Genomic DNA, 20,757 nt, shown 5'->3' with positions numbered 1-20,757 from the left:
ACAGATGAACCGAACAAACGAACGATTTACGTCTCCGAAAGACATGTTTCAAACTTGCATGGTCACTTTTAGTAGATCCCTCTTACAACAGTAGTTACCACTCGTGTGTTCACACGCACTTTCCGAAACCCTATATGACCGCTAATGTCATACCCCTATTCGTTGGACCAAAGCATGTGGAAAACAAAACACCGAATCTTAACTCATCCAAGAAACAACAATTGAGATAATCCAAGTCCGAGAAGGGCTCGAGACGACCCGTAGTCGCCCAAAAGAGTCATACCAAACTTAGATGAAAACCTCACAAATCCCAGTGTGTAACCGCGTAATATTGAGAAACCGCACCTTGGAAAGGTGTAATCCATTTTGAGAAATCGAGAAAGGCTATATCCGCAATATCGAACCTTTTGAACCCTTGGGGCGTATTGGAACCGCTTCCTATCGTTTAGAACTTCCGACTCAATTAAGTTTCCGTTTACCCTACATTTCGTGTAACAAACTTAGAAACGTGTCCTGCGGAACAGGAACGTGCAATCCTGCTGGATACATCAACTATCGATGACAAACTTCTCTTCATAGGAAAACCAGTTGAAACCGGGGATCGTAAAAACCGAACCTTAATGCAACGTAAAACCCTGACTATCCAAATTCATGAGAACCCTCAAGAACGTACTTTCACTTATTCATAGCATTGACAACGTAAAGTCTCGAGTAAGAGATATCGACTACTACTTCCAACTAAATTTCGGGACGAAATTTCTTTTGAGGTGTGGATAATGTAACATCCCGCATTTTTCCGTTAAATTATTTTAACGCCCGTCTTTTTCTTTTTAAATAATACCTTTCGTTATTTAAATTCGTACTTTTCGTTGACTAACGTCCTAATATTTCCGTTATTTAATTATAACATCTCTCGGTCACTCGAGCGTTTTTAAAATATTCGTTTGGTAAATTCACGCACCCGCACCCGAACTAGAGGGACTAAACTTGCAAAGAGGCCAAAGATTTGACTAGGTCAACTAGTCAAACCTTCAACCTCCTCCTCTCATTTCTCTCTTTCTCTTCTCTTTCATACTTCCATTTTCTCTCAAGAACTCAAACAAGAAATCATCATCTAAATCCGGATCAAGAGGCAAACATCAAAACAAATTACATTTTCGTGATCCTCTCTTCATCCTCTTCATTTTGGTACCAATTTCATCTCATTTGGGTAACTTTCTAAAATCACTAGATTTTGTGTTCTTGATGTTTTTGATTTATAAAGTTGTTAATTAGTGTCTATGGCTCAAGTCTAACATGAATATATGTTTTGTTTGCTCGATTTGTTGTTTTGGAGTAACTAGCATGAACTTGAAAATGGGTGTGCTTAATCTTCGATTTTGGATGAGTTAATGTTGTTATATTGTTAAAGTTCATGTTTTAATTGTGTTACTAGTGCCACTAGCTTCATATTGATATGTAGGTTGATTAAGAAAACTTCAAAAAAACATGATTATTGATTTTGAGATGTTTGACTAGGTTTTGATAGTTCTTGACATGAATTTTTGGATGCTTGAATGTCATGGAATGTTAATTGTTAGTGTTTAGTAGTAATGTATGCTCCATTACCTTCAAAACGGCATATCATATGTGTGAATTGGATTCCCGGAACTTAAAATGCATATTGATGAACTTGAGGCTTTGAAATGAGCGTTTATTGATCACATGACGAGAATTCGATTGTTGTAAATGATGTTTTTGTTTGAGGATTTGTGTTTAGTTGTGTTCCTTGTCAAAAGAGCTTTCCAACGGTATAAGATACGTCTTCTAATTGTTTGCGGTTTGCGTTCTGCGTTTGTTTGAAGTTTTGACCAAGACTTGAACCTTGAAAACGACCTGACACCAGACCATGTGTTATGTCGCGGCGCGACACCCCTTGCCGCGGCGCGACATTTGCCTTGTCCAGATTCTGTCCAACTTTTCCATTTTATCAAAAATGTTTGCCATGTTCTAGACCTCCAATTCACATGCAACTTGTTTTAACATGCTTATATATGAATAACTAGCATAGAAAATTTGTCCGAGACCCGACCCGAACGTGTTGACTTTTTCGTTGACTTTGACCAAGTTTGACTTTTAGTCAAACTTAACCAAACTTTTATGCAATCTTCCTAACATGCTTTTATACTTGTATCTTGCATGAAACTTGACAATTTGCTTCACATGCTACATAATCGAGTCGTGTCGAGCCATAGGACTAATTGAACATCTTTGACCTATCGTGTTTACCGTTATTGATACAACCTATTGTTTAGGTCAAGACTAGCATTGTTCTTTGCACACGTTTACTTGTTGAAGTACTTTACTACTCGTGCACTCAAGGTGAGATCATAGTCCCACTTTTACTCTTTTTGAACTTATATTGGGATGAGAAAACATAAACGATTCTTTTGAACTAAGTGAACACAAGAACGGGAAAACAAACATTCTACATACGAGTTTAGAACAAAATCCTCAATTCGATTATCATTAGTTACACTTGCCGGGTGTAAGCGAGAACTTATGTTATATGGCCATATGGGTTGACAACCCTCATCCTTGACGGTTCGCTACCGTCTACGGATGAAATATATTTTCGAGAATCAGTGTTTGTTCTAGCACTAAGTGATGGGGTATACAATGGAAGGAATGTTAAGCTTTGATAATTGGGTGCTCGTGAAACAAACTTTTGGAATGTATTACTATTATTTCATTGATGAAAATCTTGTGGTTCACTTGTACTTACTTACTTAAACCTATGATTTCACCAACGTTTTCGTTGACAGATTTCTATGTTTTTCTCAGGTCATGCACGATATGTGAAACATGTTTCCGCTTACTATTTGATACTTGCATCCGATGTCGAGTATACATGCATTTCATGGAGCGTCTTTTGACTTTACTTTAAACCGTGTCGCCTAGATTTCAATCGTACTTATAACGTTGTAACTTAACTTTTGGTTGAACAATTCTTGTAAACTTTGAAACAATCTTTATTTTGAAATGAAGGCGACATATTTTGGTCAAACGTTATCTTAAAGACTTATAATCAGGTAATGGGACCCACGTAGCCGACGCCGTCACTTGACGATTTGTCGGGGTCGCTACAAGGTCCTCCCGGTTTCACATCAGAATTCAAAGAAAGGGAAGTTTGTCATCTTAAAAAATCTCTTTATGGTTTAAAACAATCCCCTCGGGCTTGGTTTGGGCGTTTTACTATTGCTATGAAAAATTACGGTTTTAAACAAAGTAATTCCGACCATACTTTATTTTTAAAAAAAAGAGGAAACCTTATCACGTGTCTCATTATTTATGTTGACGACATGATTATCACAGGAAATGATCAAGAGGAAATTACAAACTTAAAAGCTAACCTTTTTAAAGAATTTGAAATGAAAGATCTCGGAGGTCTTAAATACTTTCTGGGAATCGAAGTTTTACGTTCAAAAAGGGGAATTTTTATATGTCAAAAGAAATATATACTTGATCTTCTTGCAGAAACAGGAATGGTCGACTGCAAACCCGCGGATACTCCTATGATTCCAAACCTCAGGTTATATATAGAGGATGATGCCAAAGCAGCAGATCGAATTCAATACCAAAGGATCGTGGGAAAACTTATCTACCTAGCTCACACTCGTCCAGATATATCACATGCTGTTGGAGTTGTTAGTCAATTCATGCATCAACCACAACAACACCATATGGATGCAGTATGGAGGATTATCAAATATCTAAAAGGCACTGCAGAAGATGGAGTCCTGTTCGAGAAAAACAATCATCTAGAAGCACAAATATTCACCGATGCGGGTTACGGAGGAGAAAAGGGAGATAGAAAATCAACATCCGGATACTTTGCCTTTGTTGGAGGGAATTTGGTTACTTGGAGAAGCAAGAAACAAAAGGTTGTTGCCCTGTCTAGTGCTGAAGCTGAATTTCGGGGAATTTCACGAGGTGTAACCGAGGCTTTATGGATCAAGAAACTTTTGACGGAAATTGGTTTTCCTCCTAATACCTCGATCAAGATCATGTGTGACAACGAAGCGGCAATTGCAATTTCAGAAAATCCAGTTCAACACGATCGAACCAAACATATAGAAATTGACAGACACTTCATTAAAGAAAAATTAGAAGCCGAAATCATATCTTTACCTCACGTCCGATCAGAAGACCAACTAGCAGATATCTTAACCAAGTCCGTCAACGGAAGACTTTTCAAAGGAATACTCTCCAAGTTGAACATCGAAAACCCCACTATTCAACTTGCAGGGGAGTGTTAGAAATAAAAAGACAGCAAGATTAACTTTTACAAAAAGGGAAACATACCTTTATTTTTTCCATGATATTGTCATATAGCCGTTAGGCTATTCTCTGTATAAGTTTAGCTTTCATCTTCCAAATGTAAACTCAATTAAGTGAAAATATTCAATACTCAAGCAAAATACAATTACAATTCTTATTTTAACAGACACGTATGAATTAGCTTGTCCTTGCAAATGGTTTGGCCTTCTCAAGTTCTAGCTCGGTCAATCATTCCTCTGCTTTACGCTTTTGAGCAAGACCTTTTCCCCATTCCAACTTTATCTTCTGTTGAAAACAATGTTGATTAAAACTAAATAATTATCAGGATAATCTTCCCTCTGTTTATACTTTATACAAACGTTTTCACCAACACTGGGACATCGGCCCCTTTATCTATATCAAGGTTCTTAAAACACATGCATACATAGAGACATCAGACAGTATTCACAGATATCAAATTATTAAGACGCCAGACTTTATAATTATAATGAGGGAAAACATTGCCAGCCTTGAGATCACAAAGACACAAACTTAACCGAAAACCATTTCAAGGTATTTGATACATATCAAAATGTAAAACTTAGGCAACTCAGACAGAATGTAGACTGTATGAAAACATGTAGTTCATATTGACCAGCTGCAAACAGTCTTAATACTGATCAATCGAATATAATTCAGATGATAAATAACGTAATTGATTACCTCAACCAATCTTCATTCTTGGTTCTAGCAATCTCTTCTTTTACATCTTTACCAGTAACTAAACCAGTTTTTGGGCGCTCTGGTTCCACTTTCTTTTTTCTTGGGGGAGAAAGATCAGGAGGAACTGAATTAGTTTCTGGTGTATCCAAACGGGCCCTACGTCTTAGAGGTGGCGACACGTCATCCGCATGTGGTTCTTCTGGGGAAGGTTTATTGCTTTGAGCCCTTCATCTGCGAGGTGGCAACATGTCATCAGCATTTGCACTATGTCATATTTTCATTATATAACACTTGAAATCACGTGATCTACTGATCTATCTAGTGAATCATCGAAATACCTTCTGAATCATCATCTTCTTGTCATCTTGTGCAATCTCAACCGGCGTTTGCCAAACAGGATCCTCATCAACCACAAGAACACCATTCGATTCAGGCTTTGTTTTAGTCTTCTTTTTCTCATCCTCTGCACGATTTTTCATATCTTTTTAAATAATGTGAGTTAGACCCTGAGGACGGAGCTACCATGATCCTTATTCAAAAGCCTGCTTAAAACATACAGTAATAATTTTCAGGTATATATAGTAAAAAATCAACCATATAAATTAAACATGAGCCTAATAAACTAGTTAAAAACTGATTATCCTAAATATGATTAAACTACAAGGTATAGCTTACATAGGCCTAACGACTCAGATATTAATTCGCTAAAATGCTAAGGGAATTTGTGCGAAATATTAAATCATAAGAATGTAACAAATATTATTACTACGTATTACTATAGGTCTATATGAACGTAGCAGTATATATGAATAAAGAGGAAGCGTCGAACTGACGGCGAACATTAGAGTGATTAACGAAGGTTGTTCGGAGATTGGTGTAATACCCCGTCAAAATGTGGCATTGACGTGCTGTATTACCAGAGGATAAAGTCTGATCGATGCAAGCTATATGCAACGTTTCAAAGCAATAGTGGCATTTTATTCAAAAACCAAGCGTTTACAAAACTAAAGAAAACCAACAAAGTACTAATCAAAACCAAATGTATTTAAAATGAAAAGACATAATGCCACTATCAAAGTTTAAACAAATCTTCATTCCAAATGCATGACCTCTACTGTCTTACTAGCTAGAGCGGAAGCATTTCCTAGTTACCTGAGAATAAACATGTAAAAACGTCAACACAAAGGTTGAGTGAATCATAGGTTTAAGTAGTATAAAGTGTAGAGTATATACCACAAGATTTCGTTTGCATGCTCGCAAGCATCGTTAAAAATATAAAAAGATTCTATAAGTTTGAGCACCCGGTAACTAAGCCTTAACGTTTGTTTAGTACCCCTGTTGTTATGTACACCTAACCAAAATGTACCACCTCAAATAGTATACGCCCGTTAAGTTTAGGTTAGTTTCTAACCCGGACGGACAGGGATGTCAAGCCCTATGGATCCATATACATCTATATGCGCGAACAACTTCTTAAACTGATAGCTACTAGTTACCAAAGTTAAGGGATTTTCGGTTATAACTCAGCATAGAATGTAAGTTTAGTACTTGTGTCTACTTGTAAAACAGAAAAAGACATGTATTCTCACCCCGAAAACAGTTTAATAAAACAGTTAAAAAGTTAGGGCTATGACTCACCTTATGAGCACAGTAATAGTGTGATAGCAAATAGCAGCGATAGTCCAAAGTTGTCAACCTATCATCATTAGGGTTTAACTTAGTTGGACCATCATGGTCATCATCATCATCATTATCATTATAGTTATATGTTTGATATATATGTTCATATATATTACCGGTGTCCTTTCTAGAGTTTACAATGCTAATCACTCCCACAGTTTAGATGTTGCATAACTCAAATGATCCTCGTTGCTATCAAGTAAGTCAATGGACAACCAGATGTAACCGGGGGCCAGGACTCTTGATCCGACTTTAAGTCGTGACATTCGAGATCCACAACCTTATCCCAAACTGGCAACCTAGACACCATCCATGACCGTAAGTAGCGGTGAGTCTCGTGAAATTCATACGTTATTTGTTTGTGATTTTTAATTCCACGTATGTTTAGTGAGCATAGGAATACATCACTTGTTTATTTCCGTTTTCGATATAGATCATATATTATATTATTCTTTAATAATATTTAAGTCACATTATAATTTCTTATTTCTTTTCATATATATATATATATATATATATATATATGTATATATATATATATATATACACACACACACACACATAAACATATACTTTTATTTATGTGGTACGTATATATGTATCTACATTCATACATGCTTGCACTCATGTATACATGTATATTACTAGAATTTGACTTTAGTCATTATCTTTAAATTAAATTTATTATTATTTATTATTATATCCGTATTTTTTTATTTATATATATTTTTTCGGTTATTATATGTATTATATATATATATATATATATATATATATATATATATATATATATTTTAATTTTTTTTATTAATTTAATTAATGTGTATTTTAGTCCCCGCACATTTTTATTCGCGTTAGTCTTTCGTTAAATGTTTATTGATGATGACCCATGATCGTTAATTTAGGTAACCTCGTTACCCATTTCGTTACTTTTAATAGTTTCGGTTTTCTAACCCACCATGTTCGCGTTGGACTGCCTAAGTTTCAAGTTTGTTCGTATAAAAATGATCGAAAAAATTGGGGTGTTATAATTGGTGAGGGTAGTCGCCAGAAATTTAATTTTAGAGGGTGTTTGGGTTTTGGGGTGATCATTTTGGATGCTTATTCCTTATTCAAAAACCCAAACACCTTTTACGGGCTTGCAAGGGATTGTTGATTTTCTAAAGTAATCAAATCAAATTTAAAAAGGGGTACAAATTCATTTCTACATTACCTTGAGGACCTTTTTGCAACTCGAATTGTATAAAGATAAAAAAATCACAAAACAAAAAACCTCAATTAATCAAGTCTTTATCTATCTACTCTTTTTCATCACACTCAAACCATCGTCATTATCGGAAAACAATATGGGTCTTCTCTCTTGGTTTATAGGCGGCAACAAAGATTCCAGCGTTAAATCCACCGATAAATCCAATTCTAAAGCCGTGGTATCTCCGGCGAAACCAGCCGAAGAAGTTCCGGGAATGAATGGCGCCGTTGAAGTTTCCCGTCCTGCTCCAAACGTCGACGTCACGGTATTTGAGTTCGGTTCAGTTGCTGTTTCTTCTGATAAAGTAACTCTTGCTGGATACTGTCCTGTTTCCGATGATCTCGAGCCTTGCCGTTGGGAGATTTTACCGGCGAGTGGTTCCGACGCGCCTCAGTTTCGTGTCGTGTTTTGATTATGACGAAGTGTTGTGTGAGTTCGAGGGTTTATTTTGAGGATGTTTTGTATTTTTATTGCGGTTGTTGGTAGAAATAAAACCCTAGAAAAAAACCTAATTTTGTAAGTTCTTAATTTCTTATATGGAAGGTTTTAATTTTAACTATATCTTGTTATTTACCTGTTGTTATGTTGTGATTATACTTTAAGCTTATTCAAATTGAAAAGTACAAAACTCAAAATCAAGTTGGTTATCATCAATGCAAAATCAGAATCAAAGCTTAAAACTTTTGAACTCGATGTATGTAAATAGATTATACTGAAGGTTATTCAAATTGGGAAGTACAAAACTCAAAATCAAGTTAATTATCATCAATGCAAAATCAAAATCAAAGCTTGAAACTTTTGAACTCAATGTATGTAAATAGAAAACAATGTGCCAAGAAAACTGCAACATTTTGCAATTCAAATTGCAGAATTAGTGCCAACCACATATAAGTTTATCTTACAATCATAAAATTATAATTATACTACTCTGCATGCCTCAAGATTAACTCATACTTTTAAGAACTATTGAACCCAAGAAACTGATCCACAACATTTGCTACGGAACTGGCCAGCTCATCAGCTGCCTCCTGTGTGTTGGCCTCTGCGTAAATTCTCACAACGTCTTCAGTTCCTGACGGCCGAACGAAACATCTGCCTTGTTGGTAATTTGCTGCATAATTTAACTAGATTGTTAACCATTCTTCAATGATCAAAACGGCATAGCCAAAATAAGCATTTACCCTAACAGCATTGAACATAAGGTTGCAACATGGGCAGATTGGGTGATGGGCCAAAAGAGGAAAAAATGGTACGAGCAACATGTGGAATCAGGTTTGGTTTGGTTGACATGAAGCACTATCTGCCCCAAACCTATTTATTTTAGCCTTATCATTTTATATATATACCTAGTACATAGTGTATAAGTATGATCAGAAAAAGTAAGTTTACTTTTACCTAGTACATACTGTGTGTGTGTGTGTGTGTGTCTTAGTAAGGATACTTTGAGAGGATCTCACCCCGTTTCCTTCTAAACTATATTTTTTTACTTTATGTGTTTGACCTGGTAGAGAAAAATCACCTACGTGGACACATTAATTTGTAAATGGGTCACATTTGCCACATATGTGTAGAAAAATTTAATTACCCGTTAATGCATTGATAGCTTCTTGAATGCCAGTAGGCTTCTCAACAGTAGTTTCTGCATTTGATGTGACAACAGCAGTTCTATCTGCAACTTTTACCTGAGATTTACATGTAATCATGATTCATGGGAAAGCTAAACCAGAACTTTAATGCATAAATGAACAAGAGCACACATGAAAACTCTTTGTTTTAGCAAGCTAACTGGTGAATACATAGATTACATTGAGGTGGTAAAATGATGGGTCAAATGGGTTGGGCAATGGATCAGAACGAGTTGGGATGGGTAGACGTAAAACACTTTCAAACTTTTTCCCTTAAATAATTAGTTTGACGAGTATAATTGATAATATAACATTATTTCAAACATAATGTAATTTTTTGAATATCAAAATTAGGAGTATTGGGCAAATTTTGATACGACTGAATTGTGAGACACACATGACCCGATTCGGCATTTCCTTTTAATTATGCTACCCATCTGGTCTGCGTTTTAGAACAACAAAAACTCACACACGGAAGCATTTATCTCAAGAGAACTTGAATCCACAACCAAAACTGGTCCATTTATAATCCTTTGCTCAACTTCGGACCCATTTGTCCTGTTCCTTCTAAGCGAATAAATTTAATCCAAACCAACCCACTTACAGACAAATGGGTAGAAACTGCCACCTCTATATTGGGATAAACAAGAAGCTCAGTGACAACAGTTTACCTTAAGTTGTCTGCTAGGTAGATCACAATAAAGTTGATTCCATTTTTCAACCGACCATCCCATATGTTGTAAGATCGCTTCAACCAGTAGCAACCCACTTAGGGCATCACCCACAGCTTGATTGATCAATTTAGTCACTGCCCATAGCCTTTTAGCAGCATTCTGCTTCTCTAAATCTTTTTTTTTTTTTTTTTAAACAGTCAAATTTCAGAATCAAAATACAAAACCAATATCAAAATATAAGTAAAGGAATGACCTTTTTCTGTTGACTTTCTACCCTCTAACCAGTTCAAGAATTGGTCCGAGAATAATATGGTCCCATGACCATTTGCTTCAAAATAGATACCGATATCGTACTCTTCTGCTTTTCCATGCAAATATTTGACTCCTGTGGGTGTAAATACGACTTCTAATCCCAATTGTTTCAAGTATTTGGTGGACGCACCATTAGCATAAGCTGTCTGTATAACACCAACACGAGGTTGTAATTCATTTTTATCACCAAGAATGCTCAACTGATCTTTGATAAATAAGGCAAATAATGATAAAATCTTGTCCCCATCAACTAGGTTTATTTTGTTGTTTCCGTTTGGTATAATTGCAAAGTATACAAGACGATCAGCATCTCCATCTAGACTTGCACACCTGCAACAGTAGAATGTTGAAGTTATTATTACTCTTTTTATCATTGGCCTGTAGCTGAAGTGTCAATTTGGATCCATTTACTTAAGAGTTCGTCATTATGGGTTAGCATTCACCTTCAACGGGTCAAATAATAAAAAGATCATAGCTAAAAGGTAACCATTTGAACAGTCGAACTGGGTTCAAGGTCGCCCGAACTTTAATATTAAAGATTACAGCTTTCTAAATCTGTATATGTTAAAATATTGTAATTGCTTCCGGTTCAACTCACACAAAAAACAGCCCGTTTTGACCCGTTACCCAAACTGACCATTTTGCCACGAAGAGTGGCTCACCTTATCCCAACGTCTGAAGGACCAAACTCCCGAGGGGCAACTTTTTCTTTTTGTACATAATCAGCACCAACTCCTTCGTTTAGTATACCTTCTTTACCCGTATTACGAATATCTAAGTCGACCCATTTTAACATTTCTTTTATAACTTGAAGTTTCTCCCCGCCCACTCCATTCGAACAATCAACGATCAACTTCCCAGTTGGATGACTATCTCCGCTCTTCTTTGGTATCAGATCTATCAAGCATCTAATGTAATATATATAATCAAAGAATGAAAATTTATGAAAAATATATTTATTTAAAACAGCTAGATAATCAACCTGAAAGAACTAGAAATCTGATCAAAATAATCAAGCTCGGATGCTTTTAAACCCTTATTCATGGCACGGACCATCCAATGCAATTGTGGAGTTGTTAAAACACCCATATCAGTGGCAACAGCTCCAATGATTGAACACATTCCCTGAAATTAAGCACTTAAAATCACGTTACTAGATATAAGTATATAACATACATGCAAAGTAAGCTTCTTTTTGCCATTTTAAAAATCGATGATAAAAGGATATAATAATTGACATTGTGGATTGCGAGTAGAGCAACTGTCTAAAACGCCCTTATCAAAGAAAAACAATCTTATGAACCCAAATTATTAGCATGAATATAGCTGTAATGATAACAACTGACTAATAGAAATGGTTTGACTTCCCATAAGGGAGTTCAGGGGTTCAATCCCCATGAGCTGCAAAATATTTCCCTTGAGGTTACCCGCTCATTTCATGGGCCTCGGAGGTTGCGGATGTCTTGCGTTCGATCTCACCCGAGGGGGTTTTACTACACGCGATGCCCGTATGGAATCGCCCTTCCGGGGGCAGTAGGACTGTTAATGGTTCGCCCAAAGAAATGATCGTGTGGGTGGGTTCCGACATCGCGTTTGGACCCCCGTCAGTGACTCCTAACCGCCGTTCAAAAAAGAAATAAAATAGAAATGGTCTTTTAGCTTTGCTCGCTTTGGAAATTTAGTTTCATCTCTTAAGTTGTAAATTAGACGTTGTGAAACTTGTATTGGTCCTTCAACCTCCACTTCAATTTTCCCAACTTCCAAACTTCTAACACAATAAACTGAAGCCAACGACATTTCCCTACTATCATGTAACCATAACCATGTGTCAAATTCCCAATATATAGAAAATAATTCATAAAGAAGATGACACATTACTTTAATTCATATTATTCTCCAAATGAATAACTGAAACGGTTTATAAACTTACAATAGCTTAATATAACCTAGTATTCAGTTTAAGTTTACATTCAGAATTTACTAATTATAAATTTGGATTATCATTACTTGGCTCTTTATAAAAAATTCCTATAAAGTCTTACCTGTTTTGCAGCTTCAACTAGAGGTTCGCCGCTTGGTCTTGTGTCTCTTCCCAATAATACTGCAGCACCCTTTGCTCCATCAAGTGGTATATTTTCCTTATGTACAAACTCAGTTATCAACTGTTTCAGAAGATCATAAAAGAAAACTGCAATCAGGGAAATCGCAAACAATATCATCTCACTAAAATAAGAAATTTCTACACAAACAGTTAAATTAAATATACTATTAGTAGTTTTCATGGCTGTAACAAATTTCTAAGAATTTCAGAGGAAAAAAAGTAAACACTAATGTAGATCCATTTTTTTCAATCAACAGATGACTGATAAACACTAAAGGGGGCTATTTCGACCCATTTACTTATACTTATTAACCCGTAAATAGTAAATTGAAACCCCAAAGCATTTTACACATATCCCAACTTCACATCCAAGAACATATAAAAATAGTTCAAACATGATTACACAATCATTCAATTACAACAAAACTTTAACCTATATATAATCAAACTACCCTAAATTGCACAAACCATTTTAATAAATTGACAAACCTGAACAAGAGTTTGAGGATCTGGTGCGTTAGCAATCAAATCAGCAAAAGGCTCCCAATCTTGAGTAAGCATTCCACCACTTGGATCAGCAACTTTGACCCCATTATCAGAAACTTGATTGTGTGAAGCAGTGATCATCAACCCAATTACACTCCCACCACATTTCAATGATCTTAATGCTGCCAGTATCCCAATTCTAAATACTGTGGATTCAAGTATTGATGCATCGGCTCTGAATCCAGCAGTCCCATAAGAAAGCTTGATTCCTACAAAATGGGAATCAATATTAATTTTAGGGTTTGAATAGAAAATAAGATTTTAGTGTAAAGATGAGACCTTTTGGTGGTGGGAATTTAGAAGCAGATTCCAGGAGTCTTGATTCTTGTTGTTTGTTCATTCTTTCTTTCTTGATTCTAGTTTTCTTTGGTTCTGCACGTAGGCGGAGAGAGATGTGTTTTGAGCTTTTTAGAGTAGTTTTTAATCTATACACAGCCCTAATTTACTAATATGTAATTGCTTACAATAATATAATTATAAGTTTAGTAAAAATTGTGTATAGATCAAAAACTAGTGCATAAGTATCACCTCTTTTTATTTTGGAGTGTAAATAAAAAGGGTTACACATTTTAAACTGAAATAAAGTCAAAATTTACTCATGTAAGAATATGTGCAATATAGAAGGTAACTTTCAGATTGAATTAATGGTTTTTAAATGAAAATATCAATATTTTAGGAAATTTTGACTTAATTAAATGCAGTTTAACGTGACATAGAGGCATATATTAGCAAAATTCAAAATTGTAATAATTTACAATGGGAAGTCATTCTTACACACTAGTTTTTATTCCACCCACTAAATTATGCAAATTACCATATTACTGTATTAAATAATCTAAGTATATTTAGATTATTCAATCTTAGTTTTATATTTGTTGTTTCTCATTCTAACTTGAAATGTTTACTTGTAGATGTTTTGATGATTTACATTTTCTGGAAGGATCAGCTCAGCTGTGCAGTTGTTATAAGCTTGTGAGGATTGAAGGTGTTCAAGACTAAAAGCTAATAACTGGGCTGAAGAGATAAATTATTGCTAATTTATACATTGGGCTTATTAGTGAATATTGGGCTTGTATTATAGTCCAAGAGTCAAGTGATCCAGATACAACAGCATATATCCATCTCTCGAAGAGTTTCCAGATCATTCCACATATTTTTCCATTATTCTGTATTCTCTCTCTCGTTCAATCATCAATTAGGGTTTGGCTGTATTTACCCAAGATCAATTCTCTTGAATCTTGGTTGATAGTTTCTGATTTGATTCTTTGTTTCTGTAATTGTTTCTTCTATTGAACAATCTCACCGTGTTAGAGATTGTAACTGTGATCTGGTACAATTGAAGTTTTGTGGATTCATTGATTAATAAGATTTATTTCATTGTTTAAATTTATTCATGGTATCAGAGCGATCGATTGCTTGATCGTTTGGTGATTTCTGGTTGTGTTTTGTTTCGAAGATCGAAGTTAGGGTTTTCTGTTCATCGTGTTTGATTTGTCAGATCTACTTTTAGATCTGGTTTCTTTTGATCGCGATTGAGTCTTGAGGAAGAACACAGGGTCGATTGTTTCTATTTTGGAGTTGTTGATTCTTACAAACCCTAATTCGTAAAATTAGGGTTTCCTGGTGATTGTTTCTTCTTTTTCTTTCGCTGCTTTACACTATCAGAGCAATCACTGTAAGGTTTCTCTTCTCCTACTCACCAATTGGTAATTGGTGAGATCGCAACCTTTTTTTCTTCCCTAATCTGCTATCTGTGCAGATTGTGGTTTGAAGAGTTAACTTGCGTGTTTTTACATCAAGTTCTCTGAACTCTTCTCTTTTATTCTTTATTTCTGTTCAATATGAGTGATGAAGGTGGAGAAACCTTGATCAGCAAACTTGATTTTGCTGATCCATTGTATCTTCCACCCTAGTGACATTAGTAGCACACCTCTGATCAATATCAAATTACAGGTCTTGTGCCATGATTTTAGCTCTTGAAACAAAAAATAAAAAAGGTTTTATTGATAATACGGTTGAAAAAAATACAGCTATGAGGTTTTAAGTAAACAATGGGATAGATGCAATTCAGTTGTTTTAATAAACACTAATTTAGGTAACAAGTCAGTAACTGAAACTGTTATTGATGTTGTAGGTGGCTCCAGAGCAACACTAATGGGGCCTCAAATTCATGGCACCGCCATTGATGAATCTATAAATACTGAGAGAAATATTGCTACTCCTGAATCAAATTTGAGGAGGTCTTCTAGACAGTCTGTTTTACCATAGAGTTTAAATGATTATGTTTTAAATGGAAAAGTTAAATATGGTATAAACAGATATGTTAAATATTCTAAACTTGATGTCAAAAACTTCAACTTTATTTCCACTTTAAACAAAAGTCATGAACCAACAACATATTATGAAGCATCTTTAGATCCAAAGTGGGTAGATGCAATGAACACTGAAATGGAAGCTCTTAATAGAAATCAAACTTGGGTTTTAACTGATCTTCCTAGTGACAGAAAACCAATTGGCAACAAATGGGTCTATAAAATTAAATATAAGTCAACTAGAGAAATTGAAAGATATAAAGCTAGGTTAGTTGCAAAAGGCTATAGTCAAACTGAAGGTGTTGATTATGATGAAACTTTTTCACCTGTTGTGAAAATGGTGACTGTTAAATCCGTTATTTCTATTGTTGTTCATAATAACTGGACCTTGTGCCAATTAGATATTAACAATGTTTTTTTATATAGTGATTATAACGACCCTCATTTTTTCATTCTATGTTTTTTCCTTATTAAATGCCCAACAATATACTTAAGCTTAATAATTCAACTTTAATCGATAATTGTTAAGCGTTAATAATTATAAAATATACTAATTAACTTTGTACATTAATCGACAAGTTAATAAAAATAATAAGTTATTACTTTTGTGAACAAATAAATAACTATAAAACTTGTGTACTTAAAATAATTGAACTTGGGAAATTAAGAAATTATTTAGGCTAAAATAAAGTACAAGGACTAAAGTAAAAAATCCCAAACCCTAACCCTAAAAAGCCCTAGCCAAAAATTAAAAAAATAATATATGAATTGCCTAAAATACCCCTCCTGATTTCGACCCAAGCATCCCCTCTTTACCCCTTTTCCAAGTCAACATGTTCCCTAAGTAATCCCTAATTAAACCCTAATTCTAGAATAATCCTAACACTCCTATAAATAGAGACCTAACCTAAACCTAATTCTTGTACCAAATCACAACAACAATTTTCTTTCCCAAATCTCTCCCCATCTCTCCCATTTTCGGCTCCCAAAACCGAAACACCACCACCACCCATCGAAATCATCATCAATCTTCAAGGTGATCTTCAAGTGTTCTTCGCGTTCTTCGTGTTCTTCAAGAATCTTCAAGGAGTTCTTCAAGTTTTTCAAGGCTTTGATCTTAAATCTTCATCGTGTTCATCACTTCTTTGTTAATCATCTTGAATCTTCAAAGGTATAACATAAACCCTAACTTGTTTACATAATCTTTGATCTTTAATTCATGTTATAAACTTGTTCATTCATAAATATATACATAAACACACCTAGATCTATATATACATGAAAATATATATATATATATATATATATATATATATATATATATATATATATATATATATATATATATATATATATATGTATGTTGACTAGAAAAAAAAGGGGGAAAGGAAACTTTGATCTTTAAACCCTAGGTTATTACCTGAAAGATTTGTTTATGGTTAATTAAGGAAACAAAATAAACCTATATATATATATATATATATATATATATATATATATATATATATATATATATATATATATATATAGACACATATACATATATACATGTAAAAAATATATTTTTATATATATACATATATATACGAAATTATATATACATACACATATTAAAACCTTAAACCCTAATTACACCTAAACTATAATTCTTAAACCCTAATTAATTAAACTCTAAACATTTATGAAACCCTATGACATTAATTACTAAACCCTAGTTATTAATTACTACTTTAATTAACTAACCCTAATTAATGAAACCCTAATACTACTTATACGATTAATTAACATGTATACAATATTACTATTACTAGTACCTATAACCTACTACTTATATTATAACACATAAAAACATTTTGGGATATGTATTAGAGATGTATAGATCTTCGAACTTTCTTGACGAATTGTTTCTACGAAACTCTAGGCGGGAGGGTTTGGATTTTCCGATTTAAAGGATCTTATAGCTCAAGCCCCTAGACCTGAAATGGCCATTCGAAGGGGAAGGGGTGATTGGAAGCTTATCTAATACGGCAAGTATCCTAAAATGGAAAACACTCTTAAAAGTAGAAACTTTCTAATTATAGAAACTTACTAAAATAAGGAACCTACTAAAAGTGGAAACTTTCTAAAAATAGAAACTTACTAGGAAAGGAAACTTAGTAAAACGAACTATACTTACAACACTATCATACTTAAACATCTACTTAAACTTGGGCAAAAACACTTACTACTCTTAAATGTCAATAGGTTGACTTTTCTGCTCACTCATCCAACTTTCTATTCCGAGGAATAACTAGCTCATCTCTCTACTTACTAAGGTGAATTCATAGCCCCACTCTTTATTGCTAGCAAACTTACTTACTTTTATTGGGGTGAGACACATGCTGTTATTTTACATTTTACAATTTAGACACAAGTACCAACTGTTAAAACTATGCTATACCCGACTATGTCCGACTAAGTCCCTACAGTGATATTTTTAATTGCTCGTAATGCATGTTTAATTATTGAGGGTAGGCCTATCGGGAGTAACGTCTCCGATACATTTGACTAAGTTATAGTATAACTTAATAATGAAATTAAATCGACAAGTATAAACTACAACTTGTCTTTGGGGCAAACTTGAACGTTTAGTCAAAATATCACGCACTGGCATAACTTTTTGATCCTGCGAGGTCAGCTTTACAAACTAAATCTTGTGGTCTAAAACAACGGTCAAACTTATTTGTTAAACCTATGATTTCACTCAACCTTTTTGGTTGACACTTTAGCATGTTTTGTCTCAGGTGCTGATTGATTCAAGCTTTCTTACTTACTACTTATGTGATGCTACTTGGACATAGGATCAAGAGATATCGCATTTATTACTATTGCATTTGAACATTTACTATGTTGCTATTTCCGTCATTGTAACGACATTTCATTTATTCCACTGCGTACTCAATAAAGTTTATTTTATCATTTAGTATTGTTCTCGTATATTATAATATGTTGGTTTGTTTGATATTAAGTCACATTTCGCCCAGGCCCTAACTGGGGTGTGATATATTGGTATCAGAGCAAACCAGGCTGTTATAGAGAACCAGGATTGCATCTTTATGTGTGTCTTACTTGCTAGCTAGTGTGCCTTAGCAATCTAGGAAATTATAACCTTTCCTGCCTTAGACTTAAAGAACTTAGGATTGCCCTATAATCTTAACAATTATGCCTTCATAAACTTGACTTAAAGATTCTAATCAAAGTCTCTTTCCTAATGTTAGGATGTCAAGCTCAAGCGTTAACAAGCCTAACAAAGTAACTCACAACCCTACCACCGAAGTAGGTGTTGGACACTCTGCAACTTCGAGACCTGTTCGAAGTCCTTCCTACAGTCCTGCTTCACCATCACCAAACTATAGCCCAAATACTATTCAAGATTCACAAAGGTCTCCTGAATACTACCCAACTCCAAGAATCGAAGATAAAGGAAAACGTCATGAAGAAGTCGGTCCATCAAGGAAGAGAGCCCGAACTCCTTCTTATAATGATGCTGCTAAGTATGAGATCTTGAGCCTACGAAAGGATACCGAGAGAAACTTGGAGGGTTTGCTTCACCACGTGGCGAGAGTGGAGGTCCGTATGGATGAGAAAGATCGCGAAATTAAGAAGTTGGTGGAGGAAAATGTTGAACTAAGAAAAGAATTGAGGCTGCTAAAGTATGAGGAAGAACGTAACACCCATTGGGGGAAGCAATCCCTTGCTTGTCTCAAGGAGGATGTTGACTTCCAAATGAGAATGGAGAGAAGTCGAGTCAACAAACAGCTTGCTTTAAGAGAATACGACACCAATACCGTCAACAGTCGTGTTACCAACCTTTACGACAACCTCGAGTACCTCTACGAAAAGCAAAAAGAAAAGAACGAGCGATATGAGAAGTTTATGAAAGAGTCCCTCGATTCTCAAACCGAAAGGCTAGAGAAACTTGTGAAGGATAACATGGAGAAAGTGATGAAGCAGTTTGAGGATGAGAAGAAGAGATATGAAGACTACTTCAATCTTGACATTTACTAGTTTATTTTCATATTTTTCCATCTATGTAAAGGCTATGCCTTAAACTATTTCTATTTCCGAATCGTGTATTAAAAGGCTTATTTAACGCCTCGTTCCTTAATAATATAAAGTGTTTTATTTATATCATGTGATATCAATACTTTATCTTATTCATACTTGTAATTACTCAAACCTATAATTTGTTTACTTATCCGACTTATGTCAACTTCTATGTAGCAACATCATGGTTCATCCAGCTTCACCTACTGTTAACAATATCGTATTGACTACCGAGCAATTCCAACAGTTACTCACTTCCGCACAAGGCAATGCTCAAGCTAATAATGCTAATCCTCAACCGAAACCTTGTTCATACAAGGACTTTACAAACTGTCATCCTCCCGCATTCAAGGGAAATGAAGAAACTGTCGAACTAGTTCGTTGGTTCGAGAAGATGGAGTCCATTTTTCGTATTTACAACTGTGGTGATGACGATCGAGTAAAGTATTCCACTAGCTCATTAGGTGGCAATGCTTTAACTTGGTGGTCTGCTCATGCCAAGTCCGTAGGAATTGATAATGCTAATGCAATTTCATGGGACGAACTCAAAAGCATGATGATTAATAAATTATGCCCTCGAAGTCAAGTTCAGAAACTTGAAGCTGAGTTCTGGGAACTCAAGGTGAAGGGAACTGATATTGAAAGCTACACCAACCGTTATCTTGAGCTTTCTACTCTATGTCTTGAGATGTTTCCTACCGAAGCTAGAAGAATTGAAAGGTTTATTGAAGGTCTCCCAGAAGATGTTCAGGGGAATGTTATTGCTGCCGAGAAGGTTACTCTGGATGCTGTGATTCTCATGGCACAAAATCTAATGTTGGCCAAGAGAAGAAGAGCGTCGACCATTAAGCCCGTTGACACTAAGGGTAATGAAGGAAAAAGGAAGTTTGAGCCGTCTCAAGGTTCAACTCAGAATGACAGTAAGAAGCTTGCGGATAGTACGAGGACGAATTATAAGGGTACCTATCCTTTTTGTAATCGTTGTGAGAGACATCACCTGGGGCGGTGCACTGCTACATGTGCGTTGTGTAAGAAAGTGGGACACGTAGCTAAGACGTGTAAGACTCCTCCAAAGGATAAGGTGATTGTTCCTGCTAAAGCTCCTCCTACTTGCTATACTTGTGGAGAAAAGGGACACATTAGTCCTAAC

At 35.1% G+C, this 20,757-nt stretch overlaps 2 protein-coding genes across 2 annotated transcripts; one reads left to right on the top strand and one right to left on the bottom strand.

Moving 5' to 3' along the window:
• The first annotated feature begins 7,988 nt into the window (after positions 1-7,988).
• Positions 7,989-8,379, top strand: LOC139886469 (uncharacterized). The gene has a single exon (XM_071870298.1). The coding sequence runs from the start codon at positions 8,049-8,051 to the stop codon at positions 8,361-8,363; it is 315 nt and encodes a 104-aa protein (XP_071726399.1). The 5' UTR covers positions 7,989-8,048; the 3' UTR covers positions 8,364-8,379.
• Positions 8,380-8,907: 528 nt separating this feature from the next.
• Positions 8,908-13,615, bottom strand: LOC139861817 (phosphoacetylglucosamine mutase-like). The gene is made up of 9 exons (XM_071850340.1): positions 13,489-13,615; positions 13,153-13,418; positions 12,605-12,724; positions 11,545-11,687; positions 11,225-11,470; positions 10,504-10,892; positions 10,248-10,423; positions 9,537-9,633; positions 8,908-9,062 (listed from the first exon to the last, which is right to left on the bottom strand). Exons 1-9 carry the CDS (start codon positions 13,547-13,549, stop codon positions 8,908-8,910), a joined length of 1,653 nt encoding a protein of 550 aa, XP_071706441.1. The 5' UTR covers positions 13,550-13,615.
• Positions 13,616-20,757: the final 7,142 nt, after the last annotated feature.

Source organism: Rutidosis leptorrhynchoides, chromosome 1 (genome assembly GCF_046630445.1).
Source record: "Rutidosis leptorrhynchoides isolate AG116_Rl617_1_P2 chromosome 1, CSIRO_AGI_Rlap_v1, whole genome shotgun sequence".
Classification (NCBI taxonomy): Eukaryota; Viridiplantae; Streptophyta; class Magnoliopsida; order Asterales; family Asteraceae; genus Rutidosis; species Rutidosis leptorrhynchoides.
This window is presented reverse-complemented; position numbering and strand designations above follow the sequence as displayed.

Coding starts and splice junctions, on each gene's coding strand:
- LOC139886469 (XM_071870298.1), top strand. CDS start 8,049: ATGGGTCTTCTCTCTTGGTTTATAGGCGGCAACAAAGATTCCAGCGTT.
- LOC139861817 (XM_071850340.1), bottom strand. CDS start 13,549: ATGAACAAACAACAAGAATCAAGACTCCTGGAATCTGCTTCTAAATTC. Junction 12,725..13,152: donor ATCCTCAAACTCTTGTTCAG/GTTTGTCAATTT, acceptor CTTCTGAAACAG/TTGATAACTGAGTTTGTACA. Junction 10,424..10,503: donor TAGAAAGTCAACAGAAAAAG/GTCATTCCTTTA, acceptor AAAAAAAAAAAG/ATTTAGAGAAGCAGAATGCT.